Here is a 20,859-nt window from a genome sequence, read left to right on the forward strand (position 1 = left end):
GAGAGTACGACCAATTGAGCCACAGTTGACACCTAAAAATAAACCTGGTGTCAATAATTATTTTTATCCATTCATGGGATGTGAGCATTGCTGGCTAGGCCAGAATTTATTGCCCATCCCTAACTGCCCTTGAGAAAGTGGTGGTGAGCTGCCTTCTTGAACCACTGCAGCCCATGTGGTGTAGGTACACCCACAGTGCTATTAGGAAGGGAGTTCCAGGATTTTGACCCAGCGACAATGAAGGAATGGCGACATACTTCCAAGCCAGGATGGTGAGTAGTTTGAAGGGGAACTTCCAGGTGGTGGTGTTCCCATCTATCTGCTGCCCTTGTCTTTCTAGATGGTATGGTCCTGGGTTTGGAAGATGCTGTCTAAGGAAGTTTGGTGAGCTCTCGCAGTGCATCTTGTAGATGGTACACGCTGCTGCTACTGTGCGTCAGCGGTGGAGGGAGTGAATGTTTGTGGATGTGGTGCCAATCAAGTGGACTGCTTTGTCCTGGATGGTGTCAAGCTTCTTGAGTGTTGTTGGAGCTGCACTCATCCAGGCAAGTGGAGTATTCCATCACACTCCTGACTTGTGCCTTGTAGATGGTGGACAGGCTTTTAGGAGTCAGGAGGTGAGTTACTCGCCGCAGGATTCCTAGCCTCTGACCTGCTCTTGTAGCCACAGTATTTATATGGCTAGTCCAGTTCAGTTTCTGGTCAATCGTAACCCTGAGGATGTTGATAGTGAGGGATTCAGTGATGGTAATGCTATTGAATGTCAAGGGGCGATGGTTAGATTCTCTCTTGTTGGAGATGATCATTGCCTGGCACTTGTGTGGTGCGAACGTTACTTGCCACCTGTCAGCCCAAGCCTGGACATTATCCAGGTCTTGCTGCATTTGGACATGGACTGCTTCAGTATCTGAGGAGTTGCGAATGGTACTGAACATTGTACAATCATCAGTGAACATCCACACTCCTGACTTTATGATGGAAGGAAGGTCATTGATAAAGCAGCTGAAGATGGTTGGGCCTAGGACACTACCCTGAGGAACTCCTGCTGTGATATCCTGGTACTGGGATGATTGACCTCCAACAACCACAACCATCTTTCTTTGTGCTAGGTATGACTCCAGCCAGCAGAGAGTTTTCCCCCTGATTCTCATTGACTCCAGTTTTTCTAGGGCTCCTTGATGCCACTCTCAGTCAAATGCTGCCTCGATGTCAAGGGCAGTTACTCTCACCTCACTTCTGGAGTTCAGCTCTTTTGTCCATGTTTGAACCAAGGCTGTAATGAGGTCAGGAGTTGAGTGGCCGTGGTGGAACTCAAATTGAGTGCCAGTGAGCAGGTTATTGCTAAGCAAGTGCCGCTTGATATCACTGCTGATGACACCTTCCATCACTTTACTGATGATCGAGAGTAGGCTGATGGGGTGGTAATTGGCCAGGTTGGATTTGTCCTGCTTTTTGTGTACCTGGGCAATTTTCCACATTGCCGGGTAGATACCAGTGTTGTAGCTGTACTGGAACACCTTAGCTAGAGACACGGCCAGTTCTGGTGCACAAGTCTTCAGTACTATTGCTGGAATGTTGTCAGGGACAATAGCCTTTGCAGTATCCAGTGCCTTCAGCTGTTTCTTGAATCGAATTGGCTGAAGTCTGGCATCTGTGATGCTGGGAACCACTGGAGGAGGCCGAGATGGATCATCCATTCGGCACTTCTGACTGAAGGTTGTTGCAAATGCTTCAGCCTTATCTTTTGCACTGATGTGCTGGGCTCCCCCATTATTGAGAATGAGGATATTTGTCGAGCCTCCTCTTCCAGTGAGCTGTTTAATCGTCCACCACCATTCACGACTGGAGGTGGCAGCACTGCAGAGCTTAGATCTGATCTGTTGGTTGTGGAATCACTTAGCTCTATCACTTGCAGCTTATGCTGTTTGTCACGCAAGTAGTCCTGTGTTGTATCTCCAACAGGTTGACATCTCATTTTTAGGTATGCCTGGTGCTGCTCCTGGCATGCCCTCCTGCACTCTTCATTGAACCAGTGCTGATCCCCTGGCTTGATGGTAATGGTAGAGTGGGGGATATGCCGGGCCATGAGGTTACAGATTGTGTTCAAGTACAGTTCTGCTGCTGCTGATGGCCCACAGCGCCTCATGGATGCCCAGTCTTGAGTTGCTGGATCTGTTTGAAATCTACCTCGTTTAGCACGGTGGTAGTGCACACCACATGATGGAGGGTAACCTCAATTTGAAGACGGGTCTCTGTCTCCACGAGGACTGTGCGGTGGTCACTCCTATCAATACTGTCATGGTCAGATGCACCTGCGGCAGGCAGTTTGGTGATGATGAGGTCAATCATGCTTTTCACTCTTGTTGGTTTCCACACCACCTGCTGCAGACCCAGTCCAGCAGCTATGTCCTTTAGGACTCGGCCAGCTTGGTCTGTAGTGGTTGCTACCGAGCCACTCTTGGTGATGGACATTGAAATCCCCCACCCAGAGAACATTCTGGGCCCTTGCCACCCTCAGTGCTTCCTCCAAGTGGTGTTCAACATGGAGGAAGTAGTGATTCATCAGCTGAGGGGGTGAAGTACGTGGTAATCAGCAGGAGGTTTCAATCCAAACATGTGCAATCCTTCAGCCATTAACATATAAAAAACATCCATTTAATGCTTAGCTTTATCTCATGCCAGTTATGTGCTAAAATCATGATAAATGTGTGACTTCATATTCCTGGTTGGTCCACATTAAGGAATGGGAGGAAATATTCTGAGGATGTATGAGGGGAACTGTCCTATGTCTGGTTACATATTTACATCAGCACAGTCTCACCCGGCGAGTCTGATGTAATATTTATATTTATGCCACTGAGAATCTATGTTGTGGTTTGGCAAGTAAACTGTATTTTACCCTTCAGCCATACTCTCTCCTCCCACTTTATCTCTCCTTTTAATCTGGTTTTAGTAGTCTTTTTGTAAACATACTTAATCCTAACCAGCTGCATTTCAACAGTCCAGGAAACACAACTTTTTAAAACAGGGCAAAATGAATCTAACCCTTTTTATTAAACTACAGGGTAGCATTGTAGACATGTACACCAGAGGCCTACATTAATGATCTAGAGATGTGAGTTCAAATCCCACAACAAGAGTTGGGGAATTTTAAATTCAGCTAATTAAATAAATTTGGAATAAAATGCAGTTATCAGTATTAGTGACCATGAAGCTTTTGGGTTGCTGTAAAACCCCAACTGGTTTACTAATCTCCTTTAGGGAAGGAGACCTGTTGTCCTTACCACCTCTGGCCTATATGCAACTCCAGACCCACAGCAATGTGCTTGATTCTTAACTTCTCTCTGAAATGGCCTAGCAGGCCATTCGGGTGTATCAAAATTGCTACAAAAAAGCTGTAATTCACATGGAATACAGTGCTCCAAGAAGGTGGCTCATCACCACCTTCTCAAGGGCAATTAGGGATGGGCAATAAATGCCAGCAACACCCTCACCCTAATAAAAGAAATTGTGGATCATGATATGATCACTAACTGCTCTGTTCAACACTCCAAGTAATGACATGCTTTATAAATCATAGAATCAATTTCTTGCTAAGTCATGCTATTTGTTAATAAAAAGTTAAATTTTTATTCAGAGGAAAAAGAAACCTTCCATCTGACAGGCTTATTTCAGCTATACCCAGGTCTCTAAAAGGCATGACATTGACCCAATTTCTGTATTTTAATGCTCTATTGTTGTTAGTAACAATAATCTTCTGCTTGTTAAATATAATGACAATCATCTATCTAATCTATTCTTAATGTTAACATGGGTTCTGCTTCATTTACTAACTCTGGTAGTGAATTCTGCAGTCTGACAAACCACTGTGTGCAAAGGTTTCTCATGCTCTTACATTTCTTATACGTATTGTCATATCCATGTTCCTTTGTTCTAGACTCTTCAATCACTGGAAACAGTTTGGATCATCTGTGTCATCTTCCTTCATAATTTGAAGCACTTTTATCGAATCACCACTTATGTCCTTTATTGTTCTAATGAAATTAGCCCCAATTTTTCAAGTCTTTTTCTATAAGTGAATCTATAATGTACTGTCTCCTTTACCTCGACATCATTCCTACAGTTTGGAGATTTTCAAAGCTCTTTTTCAGTAAAACATACTGTTACGACTTTCAGACCCACTTTAGATATTCTCCTGGGTACAGCAGCAACAGGTGCTCCCGTAAATAGTCTGAGGCTCTCACATTGAGGGGTATGTCGGCATTACCTCTTTTTCCAATTGTATAATCGCATTAGCCGCTGGTAAAATGTCAGGGCACTGTTGTGATCTGAACTGAATATTGTGCTCTTGCGTGTGCTTCCTCTAATCTTTTCAAAGCCAGATTGAGAAACTCATGGCAAAATGAAGTCATACATAAATCATTAAGTTAATAAAATATCCCAAGGCTCAAAACAGCTTACAGGTGCTTTGAAAATATAAGTTATTTGTTGATTTTTTATTACTTGAATATCGAGAGTAAAAAACAAAGTGTACCTCATATACTTAACTCAATCTCATTTCTCAGAAACATCAGCAAAATAATTAGCCCCTCACCTTGTTCCTTCTGTGGGCTTGTTTTTAACATGCTTTTGTCTCCCTACAATATTGAATTGCATGATCTGTCTCCCTGCATTTTGAGCTGCCTCACAGTCCTGTATTGCTCAATCACAGTTCCTTCTGCTGTTCAAACAACCACCTTGTTTTTTTTCTCCACTGGACAGCTTAAATTTAAACCAAAGATGCTTTCACATTAGTGCTCTGTTTGGTTCAGATCCCACATCCCTTAAACCTGGTCTCCGCCCCCTCTCAGGTAAATCTGTACCAAGAATGAAGATAGCCTTTTCTTTAAATGATAGTTTGTTTCAGGCCTACCATGCACACTTTACCCCTCTTGTTGCGTAACTTATTTTAACTAAATAGTAGATCTTACACTGTGGGATGATTTGAAGACATTTACAGATCCTGGTGCTGAAAACCTGTGGAGGTCAGGGGTCAGGTCCTGACATGACAGCAGAGATACGCCCACCCAAGACATCTGCCACTGACCCAAACTCAACACTCCTTAAACTCCATTTCATCGAGTGAACGACTGCCTACATTCAACCCCACACAAGTTCTGTTTTATTAGCATCTCATAATGGCACACTTCCATTTTCACAGGCTGCAATCATCAGTAATTCCAGGATTGGGGAATGGCTGCAAAGATACTTTGCCTTTCCTTCTTTGTAAGGTGACCATGTTTAGATGATTAAAAAAAAACTTTACTATTCTTCTTTGGGAAAACCAAGTCACGATCATATTGCCTGGAGTCGAAGCTGGAGACCCACTTCCACCATTCCGTGGAAAAACAGAAAATGCTGGAAAAACTCAGCGGGTCCGAAAGCATCCGTGGAGAGAAAAACAGAGTTGACGTCTCCAAAGATGCTGTCGGACCTGCTGAGTTTTCCCAACATTTTCTGTTTTTCTTTCATATTTCCAACATTCGCAGTATTTTGCTATTATCCACCATTTGGTGATCTGCTACATGTGGTCTGCCCAAGAGTTGAAGACACAGGAACTGCTGCTGTTGGAGGTTTCTCTCCCCATCTACGTTGATAGCCTTACTTGGGGCAGGCGAAGGCTTTGTACCAATGGTGACCACAAGAAAGTCTAACATTGGACTGCTTCTTGGCCTAAATTCCAGTGCGTTTCTTCAGGCGTTATGACAGCACTGCGACGGCTACAGATTGCAAAAAACAAGATGGCCATTTGAACTGCAGAAGGAACCACCATTGAACCATACAGGACTGTGAGGCAGCTCAAAATGCAGGGAGACTGATCATGCAATTCAATATTATAGGGAGACAAAAGCATGTTAAAAACAAGTCAGCCAGCCCAGAGAAGGAACAAGATGTGGGGTTAATTATTTTGCTGATGTTTCTGAGAAATGAGATGGAGTTAAGTATATGAAATACACTTTGTTTCTTACTCTGGATGTTCAAGTAATTTTAAAAAAAAGCAAAAACTTAGTTTTTTTAAAGAGCCTTTAACTTAATAAAATGGCCCATGGTACAAACATGTTTAAAGAAATGCCAAGGATAATAGGCCATTCTGCCAAAGGGTAAGTCTTGTGCTTGCATGGTTGTGACATTTAACAGTCAGTAAGAGTGTCACAATTAAGCTAATCTCCAGTTCTTACATCCTGTTGTACAGGGTCATACCACACCATGAATCTCTTCATGCCTGTGCAAAAGATGCCATCTTGTATTTCAGCAGCGGTTTTAACAAGATTAGCTACCAGGAATGGTCTTAATCTTCCAATTTATTACAGTACAGACTTGATTTAAAATATATTTTTATTTAATTCTTGCCTAGGGTGTCCACAAACCTTACAGTTGTTTTTAGTCAGTTTTTTTTTGTCAACATTTCCCGTTCAATTTTGCTACTTCATTGACAATTACAGGCTCTGGCCACTTGTTGGCTCTAAAAAGCAGGTCACTGAAATCTTTGTCACCATCATGTTTACATAAAAAACAATTCTATTCTTCAACTGTGTGGCAAAGCCATCGGCAATTTACTACTATATTCCATTTGTTTATACAATTTATATTTGAATCCCTATCCTTTGGCGTAGGAGGTGCTGAGTGGAGGTCAATAATCTCCCACACTCACTGGCTCAAAGCAGTACTCTCAGAAGCATGGGAGTGAATCATTCACTGCCTTCTCATGTGGCCTGGGATGGTTGAAAAACCCAGAGATACGAAGGTTCTGCATTTCACTCCACATTATCTATTAATAATAATCCTGATTAAGCATAATAGTCATTATAGAATAAGAAATTTTTGTTTCAACATATTAGCTGTTCCTCACTCCCTCTCCATTTTGTTAAATGCTTACTAATTTCAAACCCAAGACAGACTTCATGAAGGGCTTCTTGCTCCGCTGGTTGTAAAGATCTTAAGAGAAAGGAATTGAAGGAGATCCAAACCCAGTTCCCATAGCATGCCAATCCGTCTACACTGTACTGTGTAACTAGAGATGAAAATCCTGGAATAGCACAAGAGGAACAATGGCAGAAACATTTGCCAACAATGATTTCCTTAATCATGATCCTCAAAATAAGCAGTGCTGTACCCAATCGTCAATGCTTGAAATGGACACAAAAAAACGCAAGGTTTGGCTCCCTAACAATTACACCTTTCACAAGATAATTATAGCTAAGGAGGGCAATTTTCGAATAACAAAACATGTAGATTGTGCTAGATTAACCATTTCTTCCTTTAAACACAATCCAAAGACAAGTGAGCTAATATTTAGTACATGGCACCATGCACAAGGTAAGTTGAATTGGCCCTCTTTATTATAGAAATGTAAAATCCTCTCGTGGATTTTTGTTTTATTCATTCACAGGATGTGGGCTTCGCTGGCTGGGCCAGCATTTATTGCCCATCCCTAGTTGCCCTTGAGGCGGTGGTGAGCTGCCACATTGAACTGCTGCAGTCCATGTGGTATAGATACACCCATAGTGCTGTTAGGAAGGAAGGGAGTTCCAGGACTTTGACCCAGTGACTGTGAAGGAACGGCGATAGATTTCCAAGTCGGGATGGTGAGTGACTTGGAAGGGAACTTCCAGGTGGTGCTGTTCCCATCTGTCTGGTGCCCTTGTCCTTCTAGATGGTAGTGGTTGTGGATTTGGAAGGTGTTATCGAAAGAGCCTTGGTGAATTCCTGCAGTGCATCTTCTAGATAGTACACACTGCTGCTGCTACAATGCGATGGTAGTGGATAGAGTGAATGTTTGTGGATGTAGTGCCAATCAAGCACTGTTTTGTCCTGGGTGGTGTCAAGTTTCTTGAGTGTTGTGGGAACTGCACTCATCTAGGCAAGTGGGGAGTATTCCATCACACTCCTGACTTGTGCCTTGTAGATGGCGGACAGGCTTTGGGGAATCAGGAGGTGAGTTACTTGTTGCAGGATTCCCTGCCACAGTATTTATATGGCTAGTCCAGTTCAGTTTCTGGTCAATGGTAACCCCCAGGATGTTGACATTGGGGGATTCAGTAATGGTAATGCCATTGAATGTCAAGGGGCGATGGTTAGATTCTCTCTTGTTGGAGATGGTTATTGCCTGGAACTTGTGTGGCATGAATGTTACTTGCCACTTGTCAGCCCAAGCCTGGACATCGTCCAGGTCTTGCTGCATTTGGACATGGACTGCTTCAGCATCCGAGGAGTCACGAATGATATGGAACAATGCACAATCAGCGAACATCCCCACTTCTGACCTTATGGTGGAATGAAGGTCAGGAGCTGAGTGGCCCTGGCAGAACCCAAACTGAGTGCACAATTTCACAACCAACAGAGCAGATCTAAGCTCTGCAGTCCTGCCACATCTAGTCATGAATGGTGGAGGACAATTAAACAATGAACTAGAGGAGGCTGCTCCATAAATATCCCCATCCACAATGATGGGGGAGCCCAGCACATCAGTGCAAAAGACAATGCTGAAGCATTTGCAGCCATCTTCAACCATAAGTGCTCAGTGGATGATCCATCTCTGCCTCTTCTGGAGGTCCCCAGCATCACAAATACCAGTCTTCAGCCAATTCAATTCACTCTACGTGATATCAAGAAACAGCTGAAGGCGCTGGATACTATTCTGGCAATAGTACTAAAGACTTGTGCTCCAGAACTTGCCACGCCCCTATCCAAGCTGTCCCAGTATAGCTAAAACACTGGCATCTACCTGGCAATGTGGAAAATTGTCCAGGTATGCCCTGTACACAAAAAGCAGATCAAATCAAACCCAGCCAATTACTGCCCCATCAGTCTATTCTCGATCATCAGCAAAGTGTTGTCAAGCAGCACTTACTCAGCATAAACCTGCCCACTGACACTCAGTTTGGATTCTGCCAGGGCCATTCAGTTCCTGAGCTCATTACAGCCTTGGTCCAACATTGGCAAAAAAGCTGAACTCCCGAGGTGAGGTGAGAGAGTGTGCCCTTGACATCAAGGCCACATTTGACTGAGTGTGGCAGCAAGGAACCCCAGAAAAACTGGAGTCAATGGGAATCAGGGGTAAAACTCTCCACTGGTTGGAGTCGTACCTAGCACAAAGGAAGATGGTTGTGGTTGTTGGACTTCAATCATCTCAGACTGCCTGGATGAGTGCAGCTCCAACAACACTCACGAAGCTTGACACAAAGCAGCCCGTTTGATTGGCACCCCATCCACCACCTTCAGCACTCACTCTCCACTACCGGACATCACTGCAGGAGTTCCTCAGGGTAGTGTCTGAGGCACGACCATCTAAGCTGCTTCATCAATGACCTTCCCTCCATCATAAGGTCAGAAGTGGGCATGTTCGCAAATAAAAACACAATGTTCAGCACCATTCACGACTGCTCAGATACTGAAGCAGTCCATATTAAAATGCAGCAAGACCTGGACAATATCCAGACCTGGGCTGTTAAGTGGCAAGTACATTTGTGCCACACAAGCGCCAGGCAAAGAGCATCTTCAAGAAGAGACAATCTAACCATCACTCTTTGACATTCAATGGCATGACCATCACTGAATCCCCCACTATCAACATCCTGGGGGTTGCTATTGACCAGAAACTGAACTGGACTAGCCATATAAATACTGTGGCTACAAGAGCAGATCAGAGGCTGGGAATGCTGCGGAGAGTAACTCACCTGTTGACTCTCCAAAGTCTGTCCACGATCTACAAGGCACAGCTCAGGAGTATGATGGAACACTTTCCACTTGTTTGGATAAGTGCGGCTCCAACAACACTCATGAAGCTCAACACAAAGCAGCCTGTTTATTGGTACTCAATCCACAAACATTCACTCCCTCCACCACCACGACGCAGCGGCAGCAGTGTATACCATCTACAAGATACACTGCAGCAACTCAAAAAGCTCCTTCGACAGCACCTTTCAATCCACAACCTCTACCAGCTAGGAGGACAGGGGCAGCTGATGCATGGGAACATTACCACCTGGAAGTTCCCCTCCAAGTCACACACACCATCCTGATTTGGAGCTATTTCACCATTCCTTCCCTGTCACTGGGTCAAAATCCTGGAGCTCCCTTCCTGTGGCTGTGCCTACGCCACAGACTGCAGCAGTTCAAGAACGCAGTTCACCACCACCTTCTCAAGGGCTAGTAGGGAAAAGCAATAAATGCTGGCCTAGCCAGCAACGCCCTCATCCCATAAACTAATATAAAAAAATTTCCTGGTTCAAAAGGTTAGAACACATTTCTTCAGAGTTGAGGTTGTTAAACAAGTTTGGAATCAAACATACTGGTTCCAGGGGCAGAATTTGAGTAATAGTGGAAAACAGGTGATGGCGAGTCGACAATCCTATTTTACATCTGTCCCGATTGTTATTTCCACCCAAATCACAGGTACACTCGCAAAGTTAAAATCTCCCGATGTGGTGTAAAGGCAGAAACTACAGTTCAAATTCCAGCTTCAGATGTAACCTTTAGCCTCAATTACCCATATTGCAAACACTGAACACAGCGTTGTTAAATAATTAGTTGTAAAATCATTTAATCTGACTTGTGAAGGCATTTCCTTTCACGTTCTGTAGAGTTTGTCATTCGATCTTGTTTTGTGACAACACGCCTGCAAGAAGGTCAAACAAACCTGCCTCAATGCAGGATATGAAAACTGAAAGCAGGACATATTAAACAATAAAATTATACACTTCACCAATATTTAACTTGCCTAAAAACAAATTGTGTTATACTGTTGAAATTAACTTCCAAACCAAAAAGGAGTATGAAATAGCGATAAAAAAAAATTTAGTTTATTTTCAGAATATCAAAGATGTTTTAGACAGATTTTAATTGGCACGCACAGACCCATTGCACAGTACACATAGAAAATCCCCAACAATCAAATAGTGCTTTTCAATCCTGCTGCATGTGTTTTCCCTTTCAGTGAAAATATAAAAAATAATTTATACAATCATATTACTTCAGGCAAAACTCACAAGAACACCTCTCAGGCTCTCGTTATCCTGAAGATGCTCTCTGCCCTCACAGTGTTTTAAAAAAAAACAATGCATACCCCTTCAAGCAAATGAAAAAAACCTCCTTTGATCACGCTGCACCTCTTTGAATTGTCTAATTGCTATTTAAACACCACCCCCATCATTACCACAGAACTCCCAATGTTACATAGAACACACGAGCGTTCCCACTTATGGGAAAGAGCAAAACCAGAGAACATTAATATAAAATAGTCACTAAGGAATCAGATAGGAAACTCAGAGGAAACTTCTTTACCAAAAGGAGTGGTGTGAAATGTGGAACTCAGTATAACGGAGTGACTGAGGCAAATAATACAGATGCATTTAAGAGAAGGTTAGATGAGTGTATGCAGGGGAAGGGAAGAGAGTTTCCACGTGAAACACTGATTCCAGGTAGACTCAAGCAAGGAGTGGGGCAAAAGCAATTTCAGCTTTCACAAGTGGTTCTTTGGGAGTGTAGCAGTATAAGAAAGACCACCAATTTTTGAAAATGCTAAATGAGCAAGTCCTCTAAACCAATCTCCAAGTTATAGTCAATGAAAAAAAGTATTCCCTGGAGATGTTCTAATTAATGTACAGTAAAATTTCATTTAACCACAAGGATTTCAAGAGATAATCATGAACTTGGATAACAGGAGTGGTGTGTTAGTGCATCTGCCAGCAAATCCAGTTGCCGGAGGTCAATAATCAGCCATTTGGCTACTCAGCAGCATAGAGGGTGCCCTTACATAGGTCCAGCTTTCTATTTGCTTCAAAGTTGTTGATATTGGGACTGTGGTGGCTGCTGAAGATACGTTGCGATTGAGCATGATGCGTTTAATGTTTATCGCTGGTCATTGGTGGCAAGGGCGTTGAGTGCATTGGCAATCTGGAGAACTTGATGTGGGCAGGTCAGCTAATATTGATCGCCCATTCAAGCAGGCAGTCCACCTCGTTGGTCAGGTGAAGAGGGAGTGCTATAAAAGGGGAGAGTTGTAGTGAAATCTTGATTGTTGGCCACTTTCCATTCTCTAACCATCTGGGCACCCCTCCACCATGGCAGACAATCAAGCTTCCACTGTACATCAAGTCTGATCGAATACCCATATTTTAGACTCCGGCCTCACTCCTCTCGCAGTTCTTGTTTAGTGTCTCATCTTGCACTTCCTTCATCTCTCGTCCCTTTACCCAGGTGTATGCAAAGGAGCCGAAGAGGACCATTATGTTACTTGTCCACCAGAGAAAGGTCTTCACTTCTTCATAGTAAAACACTGCCAGAATAGTTTGTGCACATGCTTTGGCCGTACCAGAGACATTGTGGGTCAAGGGGCTGGTGAATTTAATCTGCAGCCCTGTGACGTATCCAATTGCAAAACCAAACACACCTCCCAAGGTCATCACACCCCAAAAATGAGTGCTGCTCATCTTGTCAAAGTAATACAAAGTCTTCAATTCCCCAGTGATTGTAATCAATGGAAGAAAGAGTATACAGGCGTTGACATTGTTGTAGTAGGTCAATCTCCAGATACTGCCGTCTACAGCTGGCAGAACCTTCTTTGTGTATATGGCATTCAGGGATACACATAAACTGGCAATCGCACCAAACATTACTCCAACCCAGGACAGATTGCCTGCTACACCTTCCTGATTTAATCCCAGGCAAAAACCACCTGTGGGAAAGAAATGATAGAAACCATAAGGAGGCAGAACAATCTACATTTTCAATATTCAGCTAGTTTCCTTTGATTATTTAAACCGCTAAGTGTTTTGGTTATGATGTAGTTAAGACAATAATGGAACCTGCAGCAAGTTACAGTCCTTCAAACTGGTCTTGGGATTCCAGCCAGTTCACTTACAGACAAAAATAATGGCTGTTACCTGGTTTGACATAATGTGCATTACCTTTTAACCATGGAGAGGTGATAGGAAAAGGGTTGACATTTCGTTTGAGAATGTGTGTGTGCTTGTTTAACCCTTACACTCCCAAACGTTTCAGGTGATTCTTTGGATTGCTCACCCAAATTCAGCGCAAACTCACCTTCCACTGGAAATCATTTTCTTAATTCAACTCAACAGAACGCCTCAGGATTTTGAACACTTCGATCAGGCATTCCCTTGGCTCCCTTTGTTCTGTTGAAGCAGTCTCAGTTTCTCTAGTCTCTCTTCATAACTAATAACTCTCATTTCTGGCATCATGGTAAATATCTTCTGTATCCTTTCAGTAACAGTTTGAACGCATTTTCTAAAGTAGGGCATCCAAAATATTCTAACTGTGGCCAAACCATTTACTTGTGTAGGTTTTTTTTAAAAAAATGTTAACTCTTTGGTTTTGTGCTTGATGCTTCTATTTGAGACCAGTTGTCTGCAATTCCTATGTCATGTGGGAACTCCAGGATACTGTGTGTGTGTCCTGGATAACCACATGTGCAGGAAGTGCCTCCAGTTGCTCAGATTTAAGCTCAGGATTTCAGAGCATGAGGAGCAGCTAGAGTCACTGCAGGGCATCCGGGAGGCTAAGGATTTCCCCAGAGTGCATGTTCCAGAAGCTGGTCTCGCAGCAACAGAGAGTTCAGGAGGATAGTTAAGTTGGGGGCCGCCTGACAGGGTAGGGAGATGCAGGCACTGCAGGATTCCTCCAGGACTGTGGTGCTCTCACATCACCTTGAGGCAGTACAGCCTAGAGCACATCCTCAGCACTGTGGGGTAAATGACTGTGCGGAAGGACACAGCAAAATGTAGAAATGCAGTGGTGATAGGAGATTTGATAGTCAGATAAGCAGGGGTTTCTGAAAACACCAACAGGAGTCTCGATGGTTTGTTGCCTCCCTGGTATCAGGGTAAAGGACATCATGTACAGGGTGCAGAACATATTGAAGGGGTAAGGGGAATAGCCAGAAGTTGTGAGACCAATGATATATGTAGGAAAAGGGTTGAGGACCTACTGACAGAGTTAGGGAAGAAGTTAAAGAGCAACATCTTGAAGGTAGTAGTCACTGGATTACTCCCAATGTCATGTATTAGTGAGAATAACAGCAGTTAGATAAGGCATATTAATGCGTGGCTGGAGAAATGGTGCAGGGTTCAGGGTGGTTTTCAGATCCCTGTAACAGTTAAGGAGGACCCTGCTCAAAACAGAAGGGTTGGAACTCAATAGGCCTTAACATTGTTAATTAGTGTTGTGAAGAAGTCGAAAGGAGATACAAGGAACAGGGAAGACCGAGTGATACAAAGAGCATTAGAATAAATAGTTAATTAATAGGAGGGATCAGAGGAGAAATGTGAGGCTAACGAAGGTGGGTTTAGAGCATAAATGCACAGAGAATGAGATGAATAAAGTGGATGAGCTGCAGGAACAAATGGCCACATGGGATTATGATATAGTGGCAAAAGCAAGACCCGGCTCAGACAAGGAGAGGGGGTGGCAGTATTGATCCAAGCTACTGTTACAGCATCAGAAAGTGATGGTCTACTTGAAGGTTCAAAGACACAATCTATTTGGCTGGAATTATACTATAAGCCACCAAATAGTAGAAAGTCCATAAAGGAGGAAATGGCAGGCACATCTCAAAAAGATGCAAGAACTATATAGTAGTGATAATGGGGCACTTCAATTACCTTTATATAGACTGGGAAAATAACAGTGTAGAGAGGAAGAGGGCAGAGAGAGGAAGGAACGCCTGAAATGCTTACGAGAGAACTTTTTTGCTCAGTGTGTTTCCAAGCCAATGAGGAAGGAAATGGTGCTGGATCTAATTCTGGGGAATGGTGTGGAAGTGGAGCATGTCTCAGTGAGGAGTATTTGGGAATCAGTTATGACAATATTAGTAGGTTTAGAGTAGTTATGGAAAAGAAAAGGAAAAAAAAATCAACTAGAGGGCGAATTTCACAGACTTGTAAAGGAATCTGGCCTCGATGGATTGGAATTAAAGACCGACAGGTAAAACAGCAAATGAGCAATGGGAGGCCTTCAAAAAAGTGATAATTCAGGTACAAACTAGATATAATCCCACAAGAAAGGGGGAGGAAGAACATTCAATGCTGGAGCACCCTGGATAACTGAAGACATAGAGATTAAAATAAAACAGAAAAAGGAGGTTTCTGGTAAGTGCCTGGTTCATAATTTAGTGAGAAATCAAGCGGAGTACAAAAAATGTGGAGGACTGAAAAAGTAAATGCGGCAGAGGGCGTATGAGAATAGATTAACAGATAATATAAAAGGGAACCCAAAAGTCTTTTATAAACATAAATAGTAAAAATAAAAGGGAAGGATGGATCGCATTAGAAGATTCAGAGCTTTAAATTAAATAGTGGAGGTGAGCGATCAAGTGAGGGAAGATGTGATAAATTAAAGGGAGAGGACAAGGCAAGAGAGCAAGGTAGCAATAAGGGTAATGATAGTCAGAGTGTGGCAAGAAAAGAGATCGTACAAGCTTAAGGGTGTGCCAGCAGATAAGGCTAGAGGTTGCAAAAATAGTAAAAAGACAGAACTAAAAGGCTTTGTATCTGTATGCGCATGCAGTCATAACAAAACGGATGAATTGTCAGCCAACAATAGAAGTAAATGCGTATGATCTGATCATCATTACAGAGACATGGCTGCAACATGACAAAGACAGGGATTTGAACATTCAAGGATGCATGACATTTGGAAGGACAGGAAGCTCGGAAAAGGTGGAGAGGTAGCACTGTTAATTAAGGATGACAGTACTATGGAGATGACCTTAGGAGCCAAAGATCAAATGGTAGAATCAGTTTGGGTAGAGATTAAAAAATAACAAAGGTAAGAAGTCACAAATGGGAGAAGTTCATAGGCCCCCTAACAGTAATTACACTATGGATTGTGCTCCAAAGATTTGGATTTCCAAGAAACTTCATCACAGTCCTGCAATTGCTCCATGATGAAATGGCTGTAATTGTCTTCAATGGGAGATCTGAAGCAAATGCCTTGAAAATCCTGACCAGGGTCAAGCAAGGCTGTTTAATAGCTCCCATACTATTTAGAATCTACCTGACAGTGGCTATTTACCTCAAAGATCAACTGCTCTCTGGTGTCATTATCAAATACCGTCTAGATGGAAATTTCTAACCTCAGCTGCCTCCATGCCAAAACTAAACCAACCACCACAGATATACATGATCTACAGTTTGCGGATGACTGCAGTGTCATTGCTCACTCTGCACCAGATTTGCAAGCCACTCTCGATCGTTTCAATTCTGTATACAAGAAACTTGGCCTGTCCTTGAATGTTGCCAAAACAAAACTCACATCAACCCACACATGGTCATTCCACTCCCATACATGTTGAAGGAGACACTCTGGAATATGGAAGTTGAGCATTTCCCATACCTTGGCAGCTACCTCTTTCAAAAGACCACCACTGATAAGGAGATACAACACTGGATCAGCTGTGCCAGCTCAGCCTTCTACAAACCACAGCAGCGAGTGTTTGACAATGAATACCCTCACCAGTCAACTAAAGTCCTAGTGCACAGTGCAGTTGCTGTCACCATGCTGCTGTACTGCAGAGAGACCTGGACTGTGTATTGGTGACACATAAGAGTGTGCTAGAGAAAGTCCATCAGCAATGCCTCCGCTGCATCCTCCAGATTCAATGGGAGAACAATTGAACGAACACTTGTGTCCTTCTGGAAGCAGCTCCACAAACATTCAGGCAAAACTCCTGAAAAGTCAACTTTGATGGACGGACAGTGTGTCTGGTTGGCCAAAAACCGTCTCCTAACCGGCCAGTATTCCAGTGGAGGACAAAAAAAAAACTTCAAAGACATGCTGAAGCTCTCCCTGAAGCACAGCAGCATTGACATTAATGACTGAGGGGAGCTTGCTGCCAATCGTTCAGAATGACAGCTTGTCCAAATTGCAACACACGTTGAGTCAGCGTCTTAATGACGAGGCAGAGCAGCAGCAGAGAAGGAATAAAAGGGAAACAAATTTTGCACTCCGAATCCCACTATCTTGTGAGGTGTCCTGCCACATTTGCCCTAAGATCTTTGGGTTGAGAATCAGCCCTTTCAGTCACACGAAGGCCCATGAAGAAAATCTCAAACCTGAATGGGCATCATCCTTGAACGGAGGGGCAGTTGACAACAATGATCAAACCACAACAGAAAAGTGAAATAAGAATAAAACTGGACAGAACACCTGTATCAACGACATAGGTGCCATAAGTGACAAAGTACACCTGGCCCTGCAAAGTCCCCTTCACTTATATCTAAGGACTTGTGTCAAAATTAGGAGAGCTGTCCTACAGAGTAGTCAACCCTGACATAGTCATACTCACCAAATCATGTCTTATAGCCAATCTTCCGGACTCCACCATCACCATTCCTGGGCATATCTTCTCCGATCAGTTGAACAGATGTGAGGTGAGACACCAGAAGTGATGGCACAGTGGGAACAGTCAGGTAAGAATGGCCCTGGGAGTCAACACTGACTCTGGACCCCATGAATTGTGATGGCATCACGTCAAACATAGGCAAGAAAATCTCTTGATTATCGCTTACTGCTCTCCACCAATCAGTGTTCCTCCATGTTGAACACCAGTTGCAAGAGACACCAAGGGTAGCAAGGGCACAGAATCTACTCTGGGTGGGGGACTATTTTTTCATCTTTCACGGGATGTGGGTGTCACTGGCTAAGCTGGCATTTATTGCACATCCCTAATTGTCATTAAGAAGGTGGTGGCGAGCTGCCTTCTTGAACCGCTGCAGTCCATGTGGTGTAGGTACACCCATAGTACTGTTAGGAAGGGAGTTCCAGGATTTTGACCCAGTGACAGGTGAAGGAATGGCGATATATTTCTAAGTCAGGATGGTAAGTGGCTTGGAGACGAACTTGCAGGTGGTGATGTTCAATTACCATCACCAAGAGTGACTCAGTAGCACCACTACTGACTGAGCTGGTCAAGTCCTGAAAGATATTTCTGCCAGACTGGGCATGTGGCAGGTGGTGACAGAACCGAGGGAAATGCCTACTTCACCTCACCCTCGCCAACCTACCTGTCACAGATGAATCTGTCCACGTGGTCCTTGTGGAGGCAAAGACCCATCTTCACACTGAGGACATGTTCCATCATGTTGTGTGGCACTACCAATGTGCTACATAGGATAGATTCAGAAAAGATCTAGCAGATCACAATTATGAGGTGCTGTGGGTCAGCAGCAGCAGAATTGCATTAAACCACAAGCTGTAACCAACCATACGATTTGGCATATCCCTCACCATACAACTATCATCAAGCCAGGAGACCAACACAGACCCATCGAAATGAAGTGGATGCAAGTCATCCTCGATCCTGAGAGACTACCTAAGAAGATCTACTAAATTGTCAAAAATTTAATTTGTCCTTTAGTAAGTTTTGAAAAAAACCATCGAAAAATAGAAGCAGGAATAGGTCATTCGGCCCTTCAAGCCTGCGCCGCCTTTCAATATGATCACGGTTGATCCTTTATCTTAACGTCATACTCCTGCTCTCTCCTCATACCCGTTCACACCTTTAGACTCCAGAAATCTATCTATTTCCTTCTTAAATATATTCAGTGACCCGGCCTTCACAGCCTTCTGTGGTGGAGAATTCCACAGGTTCACCACCCTCTGAGTGAAGAAGTTTCTCATCTCAGTCCTAAATGGCCTACCCCGTATCCTGAGACTGTGACCCCTTGTTCTAGACCCCCCAGCCCAGCCAGAGGAAATGTCATCCCTGTCAGAATTTTATATGTTTCAATGAGAATCCCCTCTCATTCTTCTGAACTCCAGTGAATACAGACCTAGTCGGCCCAATCTCTCCTCGTACGACAATCCTGCCATCCTGGGAATCAGTCTGGTGAACCTTCGGATCACTCTCTCTATGGCAAGATTATCCTCTCTTAGGTAAGGAGACCAAAACTGCACACAATACTCTAGGTGTGGTCCCACCAAGGCCCTGTACAGTAAGAAATCCTTGCTCCCGCACTCAAGTCCTCTCGCAATGAAGGCCAACATGCCATTTTATTACACCATTTAAATAATACTCTGCCATTCTGTTTTTCCTACCGAAGTGGATAACTTCACAATTATCCACATTTTATGGCATCTGCCATGGCCTTGGTCCTCCCCATCTCTGGAACCATTTCCAGCCCAACAAAGGTCCAAGAAAAAAAAAAAATACCTGGAAAAACTCAGCAGGTCTGGCAGCATCTGCGGAGAGGGGCACAGTTAACGTTTCGAGTCGAATGACCCTTCAACAGAACTGTAGGTATTTCCAGGTATTTTTGTTTTTGTTTTGGATTTCCAGCATCCGCAGTTTTTTGCTTTTGTCTAAAGGTCCAAGAAATCTGCGTTCTTCCTACTACGGCCTCTTCTGCATCCCCCACTTCACAGAATCACACAGTGCAGAAGAGGCCCTTCAGCCCATCGAGTCTGCACCGACACTTCCTTTGCCATGCCTTCAGAGGCCTGGGCCCTAAGCTCTGGAATTCCCTCCCCAAGCCTCTCGGGCTCCTTTCCAATTCCTTCAAGACTCTTGCAGCTATCTTTTTTGACCAGGCTGCTGGGTCACCTTCTACTGTCTTCTTCTTTGAAGTGGTGTCAATGTTTGATTAATTTAAATCGAACGTCACAGGAATGTAAAGACATTAAATAAATGCAACTTTTCTGTTGTTTGTTTACCTCGCACGTATAAATAACATTAATTATCGCCTGCACGAGTATTTCTCTGGAAACCGTGCAAACTAACTGCTCGCACTGTGAGGCAGCAGGAAGAGGGAAGTAACAATTCATTCTTCATTTACCTATAATGATCCCACAACACAAGATGGCCCTGAACGATGTGGTCTGTTTCAGAATCACATAGGAGAGCAGGACGTTGAAGACAGTGGTCAAGGAACGCCCAATATTATAGAACGCCACTCCGACGTACTTGAGGCACAGGTTGTTGAAGGTGATCATTCCGATGAAGACCAGGGACAAAGGGAGGATCTCCCTGGAAATCTTAGGGTCGAACCTGATCGAAGGGAACTCCACCGTGGCGGGGCACAGGACACTGAGCAGGTTCAGCACCCAGCAGAGTAACACGGTCACCAAACACTGGAAGAAAGTGACGAACAGGGGCGCGTCCAGCCTCAGATCCGGACTGTCCAGCAGGTACTTGTTTAGGAAGACCATAGTGATCGATATGAACCAGTATATAGCCACCACGCAAGCGATCCTCACCGCCTTCGATATGAAGGATTCGGGATTGCCCTGCTCCAAGTTGGATAACGCCATTTTGAGAATATTCGATCGTTTCAGCGGAGTCCTGTTCATGGTGTACAACAGAAATGAACGTGATTAAAGCACATGCAATAATTATTTTTTTTAAAAAAAAATGCTAAACAGTCAGAATTAAAATAACATTTACCGATGCAAAAAAAATAAATAAATAAAGCGAAAGCAAATGAACAGAGAGAGAGAGAGAGACACACAAGCACAATGTCACAGCTAATCCCGGCGGAACAGGTACAAGACGCTGGCCGGCCTCGGCCTCGCTGCATTTCCGGGTAACGTTCCATCCGTGTGTCAATTCCCTCGGTCGCTTAGCAACCGGAGATGTAGCACCATTCTACAGCTGCCTCTGCCCATCACTCCAGAGAGAGAGAGCTTGCACTGATATAGCGCCTAGTTTCACCGCCCCAGGATACCCAAAACCCTTTACAGTCAATGAAGAACTATTTTTTTTCTTTTGATTAGGGGTAGGAAATGTGGCTGCACAGCAAGATCCCACAGTTAGCAACGACCAGCTAATCTTTTCATTTTAAGTGGTGTCCTCTGGGGATATTG

General features: G+C 43.7%; 1 protein-coding gene across 3 annotated transcripts in view; it reads right to left on the bottom strand.

Moving 5' to 3' along the window:
- Positions 1 to 10,827: 10,827 nt before the first annotated feature.
- Positions 10,828 to 20,859, bottom strand: part of slc35c1 (solute carrier family 35 member C1) — a 64,462-nt gene continuing 54,430 nt past the window's right edge. The window contains exons 1-3 of one of the 3 annotated variants that reach the window (XM_078549471.1): positions 20,441 to 20,483; positions 19,833 to 20,338; positions 10,828 to 12,715 (exon numbers count right to left, since the gene is read on the bottom strand). In XM_078549471.1, the coding sequence (XP_078405597.1) occupies positions 12,156 to 12,715; positions 19,833 to 20,307 (1,035 nt within the window). In that variant the 5' untranslated portion in view covers positions 20,308 to 20,338; positions 20,441 to 20,483 and the 3' untranslated portion in view covers positions 10,828 to 12,155. Of the gene's footprint in view, positions 12,716 to 19,832; positions 20,413 to 20,440; positions 20,484 to 20,859 lie in introns of those variants that run through there. The other 2 variants (XM_078549472.1, XM_078549470.1) reach the window with 2 other exon arrangements.

Source organism: Cetorhinus maximus, chromosome 9, assembly GCF_964194155.1.
Source record: "Cetorhinus maximus chromosome 9, sCetMax3.hap1.1, whole genome shotgun sequence".
NCBI lineage: Eukaryota > Metazoa > Chordata > Chondrichthyes > Lamniformes > Cetorhinidae > Cetorhinus > Cetorhinus maximus.